This window comes from Acanthochromis polyacanthus, chromosome 4, assembly GCF_021347895.1.
Source record: "Acanthochromis polyacanthus isolate Apoly-LR-REF ecotype Palm Island chromosome 4, KAUST_Apoly_ChrSc, whole genome shotgun sequence".
NCBI lineage: Eukaryota > Metazoa > Chordata > Actinopteri > Pomacentridae > Acanthochromis > Acanthochromis polyacanthus.
Window position 1 is genome coordinate 12,457,923 of NC_067116.1, and position 17,151 is coordinate 12,475,073.

The 17,151-nt window shown below is 39.7% G+C and overlaps 1 protein-coding gene across 2 annotated transcripts in view; it reads left to right on the forward strand.

Moving 5' to 3' along the window:
* The window catches only part of LOC110955660 (adenylate cyclase type 1-like), a 105,352-nt gene that overhangs the window by 56,098 nt on the left and 32,103 nt on the right, over window positions 1–17,151 (forward strand). For both annotated transcript variants that reach the window (XM_051947285.1, XM_022200742.2), the window contains exons 7-8: window positions 1,535–1,676; window positions 6,054–6,209. In XM_051947285.1, the coding sequence (XP_051803245.1) occupies window positions 1,535–1,676; window positions 6,054–6,209 (298 nt within the window). The remainder of the gene's footprint in view (window positions 1–1,534; window positions 1,677–6,053; window positions 6,210–17,151) is intronic.

Genomic DNA, 17,151 nt, shown 5'->3' on the forward strand with positions numbered 1-17,151 from the left:
TGAAACTGAGAAAAGAGTTCATGAATTTTGGCGACTGGTCACTGAATGCATTTTGTGTGAAAGCAATGGAAAATGATTCACAGTTCAGTCCACATGGACTTCTGTTTTGCAGACTGAGTTAAGAGTTTTGAACATGTGACTTCGGTTTCGACCAATGAGTGTTAGCAATGTTCAAATTATTAAAAAAAAATCTAACTTAGAAGCGGTTAAAATATTATTTGCAAATAATTAGCAAACCCCCCCCCCCCACACACACACACACACATACACACATATACACACACAAAATGTCACTGTGAATACGGAGACCCGGGCTTCTAACTATATTATTGGTTAGTAATACTGATGTGGATGATTTATCTGTCTAGCACTGCCTTGAAGTTTTTGTATTTTCCTCCATTAATACAAAAAGTGATACAGGACTGTCAAAGGAGTGGAGATGCAAAGAATAATCAATTACTTGTCAACTACTACATTAATCACCAGCTACTTTAATAGTTAATTAAGCAATTTAAGCAATTTTTGAAAGATTAAAAGGCAAAATGTGATTCCAGTTGCTTAGATTAGAATATTTTCTGCTGTATTTCCTTCTATATGACAGTAAACAAAATATCTTTGGGATGTGCATAAAATGTTTGTCCTCTTAGGGTTTGGGAGACACAGATTGACATTTCTCGCCATTTTCTGGCATTTTGTAGATCAAACAACTAACCTTGGGAAGATAGTCATCAACTGGCTAATTGGCAGTAGGAGTATTTGTTAGTTGCAGTCTTCTGTATGAGTAATGTGAGAAGCATCTTCAAGCTTGTCATTCAGATCTAACCCAGAAACAGCAAAGCAGAGTATCAAAGCACTGTAAACATATAACGGCATCCCTGAGTATGACCGGTAACATCTACACAACAAGTTACTGTTCGAGTTGTTGCAGAATAAATAAACAACGCTTGCCTTCTTCCTTATAATTCCTAAATACCGTATCCTGTTCATGTACGAAAATATGTTTTATATAACAGCTTTTGCACATCAATGGAGAGTAAACGTTCAATTCATTGTTGCCTTTGATCTTCATGCTAATTGCTAATGCTAGTTGAAAGATTAAATAGTGTTATTCTTATCTCATATTCAGCCTTGAAAAGTCATAGTGATAAAATTATTCTGAATTGACGCTGGGGCAGAAATGTTCTAAAAGAACCGCAGCTAAAAAATAAAGCCAGTCACTAGCATTAAACTAATGTCACTTCATTAAAGCAAACTCATGTACAGTAACATGCAGATTTGCATTTAAAAAGCGGTGAAATGAGGTCCCCTCTTTGGCCCAATTTGGTCTTGTTTCAAGTGAAGTAATAAGATTTTAGGACTCGTTACCAGATTAAATGAGTCGTTAGGATGAAAATTTCATTGCTATGAAGAATCTTGAGCAAGCCGAAGGGCCGTTAGGCTGATAAGAATAATGAGAGGAATAATGATTTGAGACCTTAGTGTCTTACTTTCATAACTAACTGCTCTTCGTTCTCTGCTGTGCTTGTGCTTTCAGCAAGGTGCACATCACAAGGACCACCCTGGAGTGTCTGAACGGAGACTACGAGGTGGAACCGGGCTTTGGCCACGAGAGACATGCATTTCTACAGAAGCATCACATAGAGACATTCTTCATCGTGCCATCACACAGACGCAAAGTATGCCAGAGCAGTTTCTTTCCTGGGTCTTTTTTTTCTCACAACTTTAGAGGTGACACAGCTGTCAGTGTTGTAATAGTTAATCCTCTGATGCAGAGAGGGAGGCAGGCCATGTGTTAAGCTGGCATACACATGGCTGGTATCACTATCTCACACCAGCCACACATGTGCACCAGAGCTGTGTGTGTGTGTGTGTGTGTGTGTGTGTGTGTGTGTGTGTGTGTGTGTGTGTGTGTGTGTGTGTGTGTGTGTGTGTGTGTGTGTGTGTGTGTGTGTGTGCGTGCTTACAGTGAAATCCGCAGCAAAATGCACAAACACACATCAATGCACACTTGAAATATCCAGGTTTTGCAACATCGGTCATGGTCTACTGTAAAAATCCCACTCAAACCTACTTTATTTCCATGAATGAGACAATTCTCCAAAACGCATTTAAATTCATGCTGTCATCTTTTAAGAAATGTCATGTCATCCTCTTCTATCCATCCAGTACTAGAAAGCATCATTTTTGTCAGATTTATGATTAAAGAAACTGAATCTTTTTTAATAACTCAATGGTAAAATGCAGTTAGAATCATTAAGATTGAAGATTATTCTTTAGAAGAGTATTTTAGGAGACTTCAGAAGGTAAAAATCAAGACAAGTTATGTAGTTGGGTGTTGGCATTGAATTTGGAAGTTATATTCATATTTTCAATTGTTCTCCTATTGTGCATCATGAACAGATCAACATGTCTTTTAGGTTAAAGTTCAGGTACATCTGAAGCAATGACTTAATTCCATAAAAACAATGATGAAAAGTACTCACAGACCGAAGTACTCTGCCAAGGCGGCCTAGTCGTATCATTTCTGACTGATGAAATCTTTAATATAAAATGACCTTGCGCTGAGCAAAGCCATGTGTCATGCTTGTGTACGTTATGTACAAATACCAAATCGCATGACCTAAATATATAGTGGGCGGTGGGAATTGATGGGACTTGGAAACACCCTCACAATTTAATCAATTGTTCCTTGTATCATTTCTTTCAGATAAATCCCAATCAGTCTGCAGCGATGGATTTGTAGTAGGATCGCAATCATGTGATCATCAGCAGGCACTTGTAGTCATAGTTATAGTGATGCTGTGTCGCTATCCTGCAGTGATAGAGAAATCTTTAACAAATCTGTGGATCCAGACTATAAGCCGCATCACCGTCAAAATCTAATGACTTGGTCTTTCTGTCATTTCTGACCTTCCCTGAAAATTTCATCCAAATCCGTTGTTCCGTTTTTGAGTAATGTTGGGAACAGAAAGACAACCAGATGGACAAACATATACTGATCGTCACATAACTCTGCCTCGTTCCTTGGCAGAGTAATAAGATAATAAAGAGAAGATTAAAAAGTTGGTTCATCAAAGGCACTTTCTGTCTTATTAAAATCTTCTTGTGTTGTAGTATTGAGTTAGGCTAACACAACATGTAATCTTGCTAAGTGTTGAACCGTACATAATACATTATATACTTAATACAATACAATACAATACAATACAGTATAATACAATACAATACAATACAATAATAACTTTATTAATGTGTGAACACATGCAAATATACAAATACACTACTCACAGTAAGTTAGGGATATTGTTATTTACATGAGTGCTTTTCCTATTTGGCCTAAATTTTAATGAAATAAGTAATAGTTCCCTTTGATATTACTATTAATGACAGCAATGACAGCTTACAGCAACGTGTCATGCTCCTAACTAGCCTCATGATGTTCTTCTGAGGCAATGTGTTCCACTCCTCCACAAGTGCTACACGCAGTTCTGCCAGGTCACATGGGGGTGGGGTAGGGGCATCCAGTCACTGCTTCAGCTGGTCCCAGATGTGCTCTATGGGGTTCAGGTGAGGGGACATTGCTGGCCATACCCTATGAGGCACTCTGACGTCCTGAAGTCGAGCTGTGACAATTCTAGCACCATGTGGTGGAGCATTTTCACCCATGAACAGAAAGTTGGGGGGTGTGCTGGCGGAATTGGGGGATGATGCTGGGTTCTATGATGTCACTGAGGTAAGAACGTGCAGTAACTGAGCCATGTACAATTACCAGATCTGTTTTGTGCTGACTGATGATGCCTGCCCAGACTGTTGAACCTCTTCCACCAAAGCTAACTCTGGGGACCATGTTGACCGCGGCTTATCGCTCACCTTGCCTTCTCCAGCAACGCTGACGACCATCATTTCTGTGCAAGGTGACCCGACACTCATCAGTGAACAGGACGGTAGACCACTGCTGCATTGTGCAGATCACAGGGTCTTATGCACACTGCAAACAGTCACGACCATGTCTTTGGTGTCAGTGGAGTCACCTGCAATGGTTGTCTGGCATTGAAGCCAAAGGCGGTGGAGTCGGTTGCAAATGGTTTGTCCGGAAACCCTAGTACTCCTCATTTCTTGTAAACAGGCCTGCAGCTTTGTGGCAGTTTCATAATGGTGTCTGAGTGCAAAGGCCCTTAGTTACTGGTCATCACTGCAGTCCATCACTCGTGGAGCTCCACTCCTGGGTCTGTCACGAACACTGCCAGCAGGTCTGTGTCTTGCTGCAAATATGCTGATGACACTTTGAAACACACCAAGTTCACGAGCAACATCTGACTGCCTGCTACCAACCTGAAGGCGCTATAGCCAGGTGGCGCTGCTCATCCGTTAAGTGACATTGTGTGTTCATGGCTGCTTGAATAATGAACTGGGAATGACTTATTGACAATACCAGCTTTTTATACCCCCAGAATGTTGAAATTGATGCCACATTGAAAAGGGTTGTCCATTTGTATTTTTTGGTATCAGACCAAATATGTAAGGTGCACTTTACACAGTGAGACCATTACATGGAAAACACAAAATGAGGTGTGGCTAGCACCCTAATACAATTGCCTCCCTATCCCCAAAATCACTGAAGTGAAACAAACACCTTATGTATGAAATACACTGAGGACCTCACAATGTAACTAACTTATTGTGAGTAGTGTACAATACAATTACATATACAATAAATCATACATTATTAATGCAAAAATAATTTTGCTTTTGTAATTACAAGTCCTTTGTCCATGTGTGATTCAATATTCTGTAGGGGTCGACCAATTATTGTTGTAGTTGCACTGTACTGGACACAATATTTAGCATGTTTCCAATAACCAGTACTGTTTCTTGGTTGATTTTAATTGCTTATACATTCCCAACTAAATTATTATAAAAAATGCAAGACTTTGGCTCTGATCCAGACACAGCATGGCCTGAATGGTTACACGCCATGAGTAGTGGCCAATCAACAGTGAAATACTGAAAAGTTATCTGTTAATTAAACATAAAATATTTTTCATAAAGGTCTGGTTTGCAGTTTGTATTAATCCAAATTTTGACAAGATGGTCTCTCTTTTTTTTGGAAATTGTATATTTGGTCAAAATATCACTTATGGGCCTCATTGATTACAAATGATTGCCATAGGCCCTAAAGAAATAAATAAAAGATATTGGTTGACTCCTAATTTAATATTTTTTTTTTTGACTGACTTGCCTTGTAAACTAAAATTATACATTGTTGTTTTGGTAATTTAATTATCCCTATTATTTTATAAATTCTGTTGGCTATTGACTGTTCTATTTATAGTAAATTTGCTTTTGTGTATACTATAAATAGCTCAGCCTTATATGTCTACATTAATGTTTGTATGTTAGCATAGCTACAGATATTAGCAGATGCAAAGCATCAGCTTTTTAAGCTTCCGTACATCAACGTTCTAATTGTAAATATGACAAGCCTTTCAAGGTAAAAGTGTGCTGAAAAAGATATATCTCTATACTTCCCACTCCACTGGGAGGCTTTTTAAAGTAATATGAACATATACTGGTTGTACTTTTCAGCATTGAATGGAGCTAGTTGTGTTTGAAATGTAGACAACTGAATGTGTATAGCCTTCAAAATCAAACCTAAAAGTAAACTACTGTTCAAAAGTTTGGGGTCTCCCAGGAAATTTCATATTTTCCATTAAAAGTCATACCTTTATTCATGTGCTAGCATAATTGAACAAGCTAACACAGAGTAGCGTTAGAACATAGGAGTGATGGTTGCTGGAAATGGGCCTCTGTACTCCTATGTAGATATTCCATTATAAATCATCTGTTTCCAGCTAGAATAGTCATTTACCACATTAACAATGTCTGGACTGGATTTTTTGATTCATTTAATGTTGTCTTCATTAAAAAAAATGCTTTTTTTTTTCAAAATAAGGACATTTCTCAGTGACCCCAAACTTTTAAAAGGTAGTGTATTTTCAGCAGCCTCATTATTTCTTTCCTGAACATCTCTTTTTCTTTGTCTTCATTTCCAGATCTTCCCTGGTCTTATTTTATCAGACATCAAACCAGCCAAGAGGATGAAGTTTAAGACGGTGTGCTACCTGCTGGTGCAGCTCATGCACTGTAGAAAGATGTTCAAGGCTGAGATCCCCTTCTCTAACGTCATGACCTGCGAGGATGACGACAAGGTATGTGACGTGCTGAAGCAAACAGCTGTGTGTCCTTGCTTGCATGCATGTGTTTACCAGTACTGTACAAAGTAGATATGAACATTTCTGGGTTACGTAGTAAAAAGAAAATCCTTTTAATGGGTTTGTATGTCCATTTGTGATGGAGTGAAATCCTGCTTGGATCCCTAATCTGCTACACACAAAATCACAGGCAAACACACACAAACAGTAATCTGGATTTCTAGATTTCACTGAATCATAAGTGCAACAGTGTTCCTACATTACAGCTACTTGATGAAAAACACGAGAGTGGAATAGATATATTGAGCAAACTCACTTCTCTTAAGCCTCCTGGAATGTGTGTGTGTGTATGTATAGAGGCTGTACATGCTGGTATGGGTGTATATATGCCAGCTGATATTTGCATGTGCATTCAAACATTAATTGGTGCGTGTTAGTGTGCTTGTTGCTACCTCTGTGTGTGTCTTTGTTTTTAAAGTGCTGTGATGCAGCAGTGAGTCAGTCACAGGGCCGCTGGTCTGTTGCTCGCTCGCTCGCTCGGTTGGCGTTGTGGCATCACAGGGTCTGGCTGTCAGAAATAGCCTGCTAGCTGTAATCCGCCCAACTGTATGAGCTGGGCCAGGCATTAGTACTTCATGATTCTGATGAGGTTGCATTATGACTGCTGGTAATCACCCACAGCCTGGTATCATCTCCCCTAATAGCATTAGACACATTGTTACATGATTATCCAAGTAGCCAAAATCCAAGCATTGTGACACAGACACATTTTATAATAGAATTATGACACTGCAAATTGTTTGGGCCATAAAAAAATCTTGAGTTTTAATACACGATGAATTCAAAATACAGATTTTTGATGAACAGGACCCACAGCTGTACACAATATCATTATAGTTTTTGAGTATTGTTACTTTTGATTCATTAATGCTATTTTCTAATGAACGTTTTAATTGAAGGAATGAATTTTGTGGAGGATGAGACAGGAGGCAAAAATCTGCACCTGTATGAGAGGCCCCTTTTTCGGTTAAGTTTTATCGCAAAACTCTAATGCAAGCTTTATGTGTGCAGTGCAACAGAGGGGGTACATTTACGAAGAATTGTTCTCATGAACTACTGCTGTTTTGTTTTATTGCAATGTTGTAATTTGTACAATCATAATAATAATACACCAAGATCATTTCCCCACACTGCTGCTTTAGCATTTACTGCAACACCTTCTCTGTTCCACTGTTTAGAGTTACTGCAGTGAATATCCAATTTCAATTTCTTTCATCTTTGGTTTTGTGTTGCACTTTTAAAAAAAACTCTGAAGCTGTTGGTTTACTATATAGTCTAGATACACACTGAAAATTCATGAATAAAAGGGGAATTACACAGTAACGTCAAAGTATTACCCGAGCCTCAGTGTTGTATATTTTTTATTTATTTATTTTTTAAACTTCAAGACTTGATGGGTGGGCTGCATAGTGGAGTAGTGGTTAGCACTTTCACCTTGCAGCAAAAAGATCCCTGGTTCAAATCCCAGCCTGAGCCTGGGATCTTTCTGTTTGCATGTTCTCCCTGTGCATGCGTGGGTTTTCTCTGGGTACTCCGGCTTCCTCCCACAGTCCAAAAATATGCTGAGGTTAATTGATGACTCTAAATTGCTCATAGGTGTGAATGTGAGTGTGATTGTTTGTCTCTCTATGTAGCCCTGTGACAGACTGGCGACCTGTCCAGGGTGTCCCCTGCCTTCGCCCGAGTCAGCTGAGATAGGCTCCAGCACCCCCCGCAACCCTAGTGAGGATAAAACGGTGTATAGATAATGGATGGATGGATGGACTTGATGGATGAAAATAAGATTAAATGACTGTTTAAGATGGATGTAGAAGCTCTGGAAACACAGCAGCGTATAGAAGCAGAATTACAATGTGATCTTTATAACACCACTAGAGACTCAGTGATTGAGTGTGAGAGTGTTTTCAATTTACCATTGTAAAATGGTGTGAATTTGTAGAAAACAGCATTTCACTTTATAATAATGCATTCGAGCTAACAACCAGTATCTGAGACAAGGAATGCTGACAACCCTTTCAATAATATCGAAATCACAGTTTGTGTGTTTATTTTATGATAGGTAAAGCACATACAGTGCTATGGTTTGCATATTTTTCACATTTGAATGTTTCACATCATCATACAAAGTTTTATGTAAGACAAAGATAACCCAAGAAAACACAAAACAAAGCTTTTTTTTTTTTAATGATGATTTTATTTATTAAAGTTAAAATGCTGTCCAGCCCCACCTTGCTCTATATGCAAAAGTAATTGGCCCTTTTAGCTAAAATCTACCAAATAAGAAAATTGTTTGACAGCTGGGTTCAGTTTTACCATCCACACCCACATATGATTACTGCCAGACTTGCTGAATCTAAACATCACTAAATAAAACCTGCCTGATATTGTGAAGTAGCTAAAGGGTCTCAAAAAGCAGCACATGATGCTACTTCCCTAAAGAGATTCAAGAAGAGATGCAAAACAAAGTCACTGACATTAATCAGTCTGGAGGATTATAAAGGCATTACTCAGACTCTGGGACTTCGGAGAACCACAGTGGAGAAAACATGGAACAGTGGTGAACCTTCCCAGGAGTGGACCAACAACCAGCATTTCTCCAAGAGCACATCAACATCTAATCCAGGAGGTCAGAAAAGAACCCAGGCGAACATCTAAAGATCTGCAAACCTCACTGAACTCAGTTAAGGTCCGTCTACATGATTCCACAATAGGAAGTCACTGGGAGAAAATGGCATCAGGGGAGAGTCGCAAGGTGCAAATCACTACTGACCAAAAGGAGCCCCAAGACTTTTGGGATAACATCCTGTGGACTGATGAGTTAAAGGTGGAACTTTTTAGAAATCATGGGTCCTGTTACATCTGGTGTAAAGCTAATACTGCATTCCACAAGGAGAACATGATACTAACATTGAAACATGGTGGAGGTAGTGTTTTGGTTTGGGGCTGCTTCGGTTCCACAAGACCTGGACAATTTATCATTACTGATGGAGCCATGAATTCTGCTCAGGAAATCCTCCTGGAGAATATCCACCATCAGTTCATGACCTAAAGCGCAATACAAATGGTTTATGCAACATGACAATGACCCAAAGCACATAACCAAGTCCACCTTGTAATGACTTAAACAGAACAAAATGAAGTGGCTTAGTCAAAGTCTGGATTCAATCCAAATGAGCTGTGTCCGCCAGTCTAGCCTTCCTTAACCTTTACCTCAGGTTAATTCTGGTCCAGCTCTCCGTTCAAAGGGTTAGATTATATCTGCCTATCAGAGTTTCACCTAATAGGATTCAGCAGAATGATTAAGCTGGTGTCGAGGAATACTCGCCTAGGTTCCGACTGCCTTACATCCAAACGCCTTACCCCTCTTATTTGATAAATACTCTCTTACTAAGCAGCCTTCTTTGTAGTAGAATTGATTTATCATTCATGTTTGTTAGCGGCAGCTTTCCTCTTATGACTGCTTGCACTTGGTGCTTTTCCTAGGTTTGTTTTAGAGGTTTGGAACATTAACCTCAGGGGTAATGTTCAAATACTCCTTGGACTAAGTAACCTTTAAGAACCATTAGATTTAATGCACACAATAGACTTAACTTTTTACCACTATGCAGAATAGGTGAATTATAATAATCTTTAAATGCAATGTAGCTTTTATTAGGCAAGGTTAGCAGGGGCACAGCATCAATTCATGATTAAAACAGTTAATTATTTCTAAATAAATCACTAAACTAAACTGAGTACACCTAAGAATCTTCTCTAATTTGTAAATTTACGAGAGAGGGTGGACAGTGCGGCCGCTGCCGTCTCACCCGGTCTTGACCTGCATCTGGGTGAACTCCCTGATCGACCAGTAGACTCGGTACGATGTCTTCTTTGTGGGCGTAAGGTGTTCTTCCTCAGCAGGGGGAGCGGAGAGGTCCCGTGAGCCAATTGTTGGTCTGGCAGTTATCGGTGGCAGCAGCTGGAGCGCAAGTGCGGACGTTCCAGCTGTCTTCTCAGTTAGGTGGTGGTGGTTCATGGAAAGTCCCCGACTCTCCCAGCTGCGATGGGTCGCTGGGTCCTCCAGCCCTGGGGAGGGGAGCAGCCCTCTGCTGCTGCCTCCCACGCCTCTCTGGATGTCGTAGGTGCTTTCCTCTCCTCGTCTCTTTGGATAACTGCAAACCTCTCAGGACTCTCCGTCTGGCAGAGTGTGGTCTTCGCTTGTTGAACAAAGTTAGAACAACTTTGCTTCCAACGATGTCCTCAGCGAACTCTGGAGCCTAATAGTCCAGCTATGTCTTCGTGTCTTATGGGCAAATAGTCCGGCGTCGACTCCTCAGAACTTTGGCAATGTTCTCCTTAGCAACTCTCAGGCAGCTCCAGTGAACAACAACTCCGAATACAATGTCTCTGTCTCTCCTCTTTATACCTTTTAGCCTTAGCTTAGCACACATACACACACATTTCTACTCTTGGTACGCCCAGTTGATTGACTCGTGGGTTTAGACACAGTCTAACTCTTGCAACTCATGCATCAGTTATACAGAAATCATGTTTTTCACCAAGTGCACAGCTCCCACATTCCGTTGTTAACACATACACTTTGCTTGAGACATTTTGCCATAACCATGTTTGGTAATAGGCCTGGGCCCAGCCGAGCACAGTGGAATTTCCCCAACTTCCCCAATTGAAGAAGTTGCTGCCTCATGCTCACTCTGCTCTTTTCCCTGCACATACAGCTCAAACAGAGATTGCTTCAGTCTAGAACACATTCAGTTACACAGAATCACATCTTTTAATCATTTTCTTATTTTAAACATATAATGATCACTTTGATTATCAAATCAACAATCTAGAATACATATATTTCAGCAAGCATAATCATATGGTTACCTTATAATGTTTCTTCATTAGATCTTTATTTGTCTGCTTAAGGCCTTTATTACCTTAAGGCCTGAGTGCTCTCTGAGACCTCAACATCTGCATCCCACTTGACAGCTGCTGTGGCAAAACTATTTAATGCGGCTGAATTGAAACTATTTTACAGAGAACAATGGGCCAAAATTCCTCCATGGTGAAGTAAAACACTAATCACAAGCGATCACAAATGTTTAGCTGCAGTTGTTGCTGCCCAGGGTTGATCAACCAATTATTAGGTTAAGGGGGGGCAATTATTTTTTTCACAGGGTGATATGGGTTTTCAATAAGTCTTAAATATATCATAATTTAAAAATTGTATTTTGTGTTTTGTGGGATATCTCTGGATAATATTAATAAATGTAACTGGTGGCTTCTCTTCTCTGCATTGTGTTCACATAGTGCTGTGTTCAGCCAGCACATCGATCTTTTGTTGGAGGCAATCTCTGTCTATTGCAGCCTGTTATAGTCAATAAAAAAGGCATACAAAATCTACCATCATACAGACTTGTACACAGAAATTAAATAATGCATAACCATATCAGAAGGGCAAAGTAAACTTAGAAGTAGAACAAAATTACATTAAAACACACAAATTACAATAGTAAAGTCCCGCCTTACATATCACAATAAGTGATATATAAGGCAGGAAAAAAGTTATTAAAAAAAAGTTATAAGACAGGGAGGAGGGCTAAAAGTGTACGTAGGGGTACAGGGACTCTCCAGTGAAGGTTCCAAACTTTGTGTAATTTAACAATAAACATAATAACAGTAAAATAACAATAACATGAAATATATATGGTATATTATACATTACTAATAAGATTATACATATATATATATATATATATAAAACTCTCCAAAAGAACTACTCAGCAGACTCATGCCAATGACCACCATTAGCACACGAGGGCTCAGTGACATCTGTGCATTTCAACGACCCCCACTGATACTCACAACGACCATCATTGAGTAGTCAGACGAGTCTTGGTATTGGTCATTGGAATAATAGCCCTGAACATGCCTTGTGTCTTGTCATGCATGTGTCCAGGTGTGTGTTGTGCTTTCCTTGCTTTCCCACCCCTCCCTCTCCTCCCATCCCTCCCCCTTGCCCTCCTCTGCCCCTTCCACCCGCCCGGCCAGCAGGGAGATGGGTCCCCCCTATATAGAGCCGGGTTCTGCTCGAGGTTTTTTCCCTGTTAAAAGGGTGTTTTCCTTGCCACTGTTGCCTTTGGGCTTGCTCTGGGGGTCAGGCATATGGGTTCTGTAAAGCGTCTTGAGACAATTTGACTGTAATTGACGCTATATAAATAAAATTGAATTGAATTGAACTGAACACACCTCACAGAGGTTTAAAAGCTGAGGCAACACCTACCACCACCAGAATTGAAGAAGCCTCTTGGATGAGAGGTGAAACGTCTTCAAGGAACTTTCTAAAAGTCCAGTGGATTGATTTAAACAACTTTGGACAAAAACACAATGGTTTCGGTCCCCGCCGTCCTGGGATCTTTCTGGATGGAGTTTGCAGATTCTCTCTATGCATATGTGAGTTTTCTCCAGGTACGCCGGCTTCCTCCCACAGTCCAAAAACATACTGAGGTTAACTGATAATTCTAGTCTGTAAGTGTGAATGTGATTGTTTGTTTCTATATGTAGCCCTGTAGACCTGTCCAGGGTGTCCCCTGCCTTCACCCTAAGCCAGTTGGGATAGACTCCAGCCTCCAATGACCTTAATGAGGATTAAGCGGTTTATAGATAATGGATGGATGGAGATCTATTTAAATGGTGTTAACAGCCAACAAATGGATGGCTAATTAATGTTTCAGAGTGCAAAGGGAGAGTATTTTATAGGTCTTACACCACTTGGTTATGGAGAAAAAAACATCTCCTATCACACAATATCTAGCCTAGTTTATTGAAGACATGAAAACATAACGGCTATAATGACTTAAAGAAAGCATTATTTCGACTTAAAAAGGCAAGAACATTGTGGAATGTTGGGGTTTACTGCAAAACCATTCCTAATAATTACAACCGTCAACACAATTTCCTCTCTGCTACATCAGAAAGAAAACATCCTGATATCTAATTTATAACATATTTAATAATTTAACAAAGACTCGAAGCCAAATAAATAAAAATTGCACACTAGTCTTCACTCATCTTTAGAAGACCACAACAATGACCTCTTGTACTATTGGACTTTCTACTATAACTGAAAGGTTTGGAAGCAGAGTGGTCTAACCCACTTTCTGCGGTTTTTGAGAAAAATGGGTTCAAAGGTTTGTGTTTTCAAGAATCATCTAACATTTGAAGCGGTACTTTAATGCTATATTTGGGTTGTGTGTTAGACCACGTTGCCACTGAAATCTAGACCATAAAATATTACAAAAAATATCTAAACATCAGTTTGTGTTTTTTGTGGGTTCAACCACTCTGCTTCTTACCCCTCAGCTATAGACTATAGCACTCAATGACAACTCAGGTACCTTTACAGTCTTATGGCCCCTCTTTTGATCTTTGTTGGTTAACTGGGAACTGATGGGTTTTCATATGTTTATTTTATAACATTGTGGGTCTTTGTGCGGATCTGGCTGCCTGTGACCTCTGTTACATCTATGAACCCAGAATGCAGGCACACGCGGGGCCAGATGGATAGTTAAACAAGGACTTTTATTCACACAAACGCTAAACACAGACTGAATAACCAAGGCAACCAATCTCCATACAGAACTTGAGGAATTAAACTAAAGAACGAACAAAGCTCTAACCTAATCAGGGATAATCAACGAAAACTGGCCACTATGCAGGCTAAGACTACAAGGTAAACAAAACAGCATAACTCACAACTGAAAAGTCCAATGGGGGCGGGGGCAGACCTGTGCGGGAGCAGACAGGCTGTGATGGCTAAACTCCTGGGCTGTCGACGTGCAGCAGAGACAGGCGGCTGCAGGAACGCAGCGGGGACCGGCAGCTGCAGGAGCTGAGGCAGGGACAGAGCTTCATGAATGCGTTAGGTAGGACAGAGCAGGCGGGGGGGTCCTGGGCTGTGGCAGACCAGGGCGGAGTGGCTGGTGGAGAGCCAGCAGGAGCAATGACCCAGCGGCGAGTGACAGGGTCAGCCAGGCTATATGTGCCGCTGATTGCTGATTGAGCGCGGCTGTTCTCCACGGCAGCCGCAGCACAGAAAAGGGAGGGACCATGAACATATGTGCACTACATATGATCGCGTATGCTGCGTTACTCTCACTGTTTCAAGATTCCCCCCTTCAACATGTCTGTCTCTGTGGAACATGGACGAATGTAGTGGGAACACAGGCAGGTGTCGTGACAATGCCAAGCTCCCCCTGAACTCTGTCACTACTCTCCCATAAAATGCACCAAGGCATGGCATGTACACTTTCACAGTTTCCAAATTACTTACAACAATCACTGTCTTTGATTCTACCCACACTGGTGGATCTAAAATCCATTTCAAAAGAGGTCACTGTGCAGTATTTTGTAGTAGCTTCGCAAATGAATTTTGCATGTATTTTTTGTTCACATTTTGGATCATTTTGCTATGCACCCCTGAAAAAAAACGAGCTGACACATGAAGTTTGTGTCAGAAATGCAAACAAAACTCAGGCAGCAAAACTGCAAATCTAACAGTGACGCCAAAAGTCTGATCAGTTATCAATTAATCAATCAATCAAAGTTTGTTTGCATAGCCCTTTACAACAGCCCAAAGGGTGACCAAAGTGCTTCATGGTTAAAAAAAAAAAAAAAAAAAAGAAAAGAAAAAGAAAATAACTTAAAACAATACAGTAACTTGAAGTCAGACAAAAAATCACACTTATACCTACGGGCAAACTTAGAATAATCTATTAACCTCAGCATATTTTTGGACTTCGGGAGGAAATCGGAGTACCCAGAGGAAATGCACACATGCACAGGGAGAACATGCAAACTCCATACAGAAAGACCCCGGGAAGGCTGGGACGCGAACCAGGAACCTTCTGGCTGCAAGGTGAAAGTTGCTAACCACCATTCCACTGTGCAGCCCATAAAATATAAAATAAGCAGCAATAAAACAGCAATAAAATATACATCTAAAAGTGATGTGTATGTCAGAGGGGAGTTAGACATAAGCACTGTAAAACTCTGTTTAAATAAAGAAGAAAAAATGTAATAAATAGACAAATAGCAAGCAGGACTACACAAACAATCAATTTACAAGTTATAAGTGTTACTTTTGAGGTAGGCCTGAATGATTCAGTGTTGTAAAATCCAATTTGCAATATGGAACAATGATTCTATCAAATTGCAACAGCCACAGTTTAGGATATACATTAAGCAGCACGTCTGACTCAGGCTTGAACTGTTGGTTTCACAAAATTCTATCATCCTCCTTGTGTGACAGTCAGAGCTCATGTTGTAATGCTTCATCTCATTTTAAATCTATTACACGGTGAATATTGCACTGAAGAGTGACATTAAAAAATTATATTGCAAATCAAATTTTAGTCACAGTATGTGTCAGTAAAATTTAAATGACATATTTTCAGCAAATTGTTCAGCCGTATTTCAAGATGACAACTTTGTTGCATTATTTTGTTTATTTTCTCTCAAATTTAATTTAATTTTTTGTTTGATTGTCCTGCCACATATCTGATGTGATAGTAAACTTTTCCTTGGCTGTTCCAACATAAGAAACAATATACAACGACAGAAACATAGCTGTACTGTCCGTTTTGCCTTTCTTTAGCCATTAAATTAGTTTGACTCTTAAAATAAGAAAACCGATATTGATTGATTCTGACTGGTGGACTCCGCAGTCATCAGAATGTATTTGCACTAATATCTTCCACAAAAATAAAGGGGAAAAAAGTATTTCACCATTTGTTTTAGCTTCCCAGACTTGTATTTCTCAGCTGCAAATTGAGCAAAATGCTGCAGGTAAAAATCTGATCACACATAAAAGAAAGGAAATGATACCTCTATTCTACCATGCACCCTATCAAATCATGCCTAACCTTCTGCAATATAAAGTCTCATTGTTCTATAGAAGTAATACAACCATGACAAGAACTCAAAATGACATTCATGCCATATAACAAAGTTGTAATGCTATAAATAGTTTTTTTTAATAAAAAAAATTAAATTGAATTTGTTTGAGTATTTTACAAAATTGGAAAACCCTTGATAAAACTGGTATATTTTTCCAAATATACAGACAGGTATTACTAATATTAAGAAAGAAATAGGACCTCCACATGCAGTAGATATTTTCTATTCATATTTTTGTTTTAAATTTGGTGCTGGGCCGCACAGTGGGTTGGTGATTAACACCGTTGCCTTGCAGATAGAATATCCCCAGTTCACGTCTCAGCCTTCCTGGGATCTTTCTGCATGGAGTTTGCATGTTCTCCCTGTGCGTGCGTGGCTTTTCTCCGTGTACTCCAGCTTCCTCCCAACAGTCCAAAAACATGCTGAGGTTAACTGGTAACTCAAAATTTTACATAAGTGTGAATGTGAGTGTGATTGTTTGTCTGTATGTGTAGTTCTTTGATAGACTGGTGACCTGTCCAGGGTGTCCCCAGCCTTCACCCCAAATCAGCTGAGATAGACTCCAGCCGCCCATGACCCTAATGAGGACTAAGCAGTGAATAGATAATGGATGGATGGATGGATGGATGGATGATTTGTTACTATATTTGTCTCCTCTGTTCTTTGTAAACACAATGCACTGTTCAGCCACAGAGTTTAAGGATTTTTCTCACATGACTTGGTTGCAGCTTTGCCAATAATGGCTTCTCGGTTGTGCAGAATATTAGTTTTTGTTTGTTTGTTTGTTTGTTTTTACAGAATCTGGTATTGTGTTTTTTAAATAAAATATTTCAATGAGTGATTTCCGAAGACTGTAAAAAAGAAAAAAGTCCAACCATCCTTTCTGTTTTAGTTTCATTACAGTTGAGATAATTTTGGCAGTTTTTAGAGATAATTA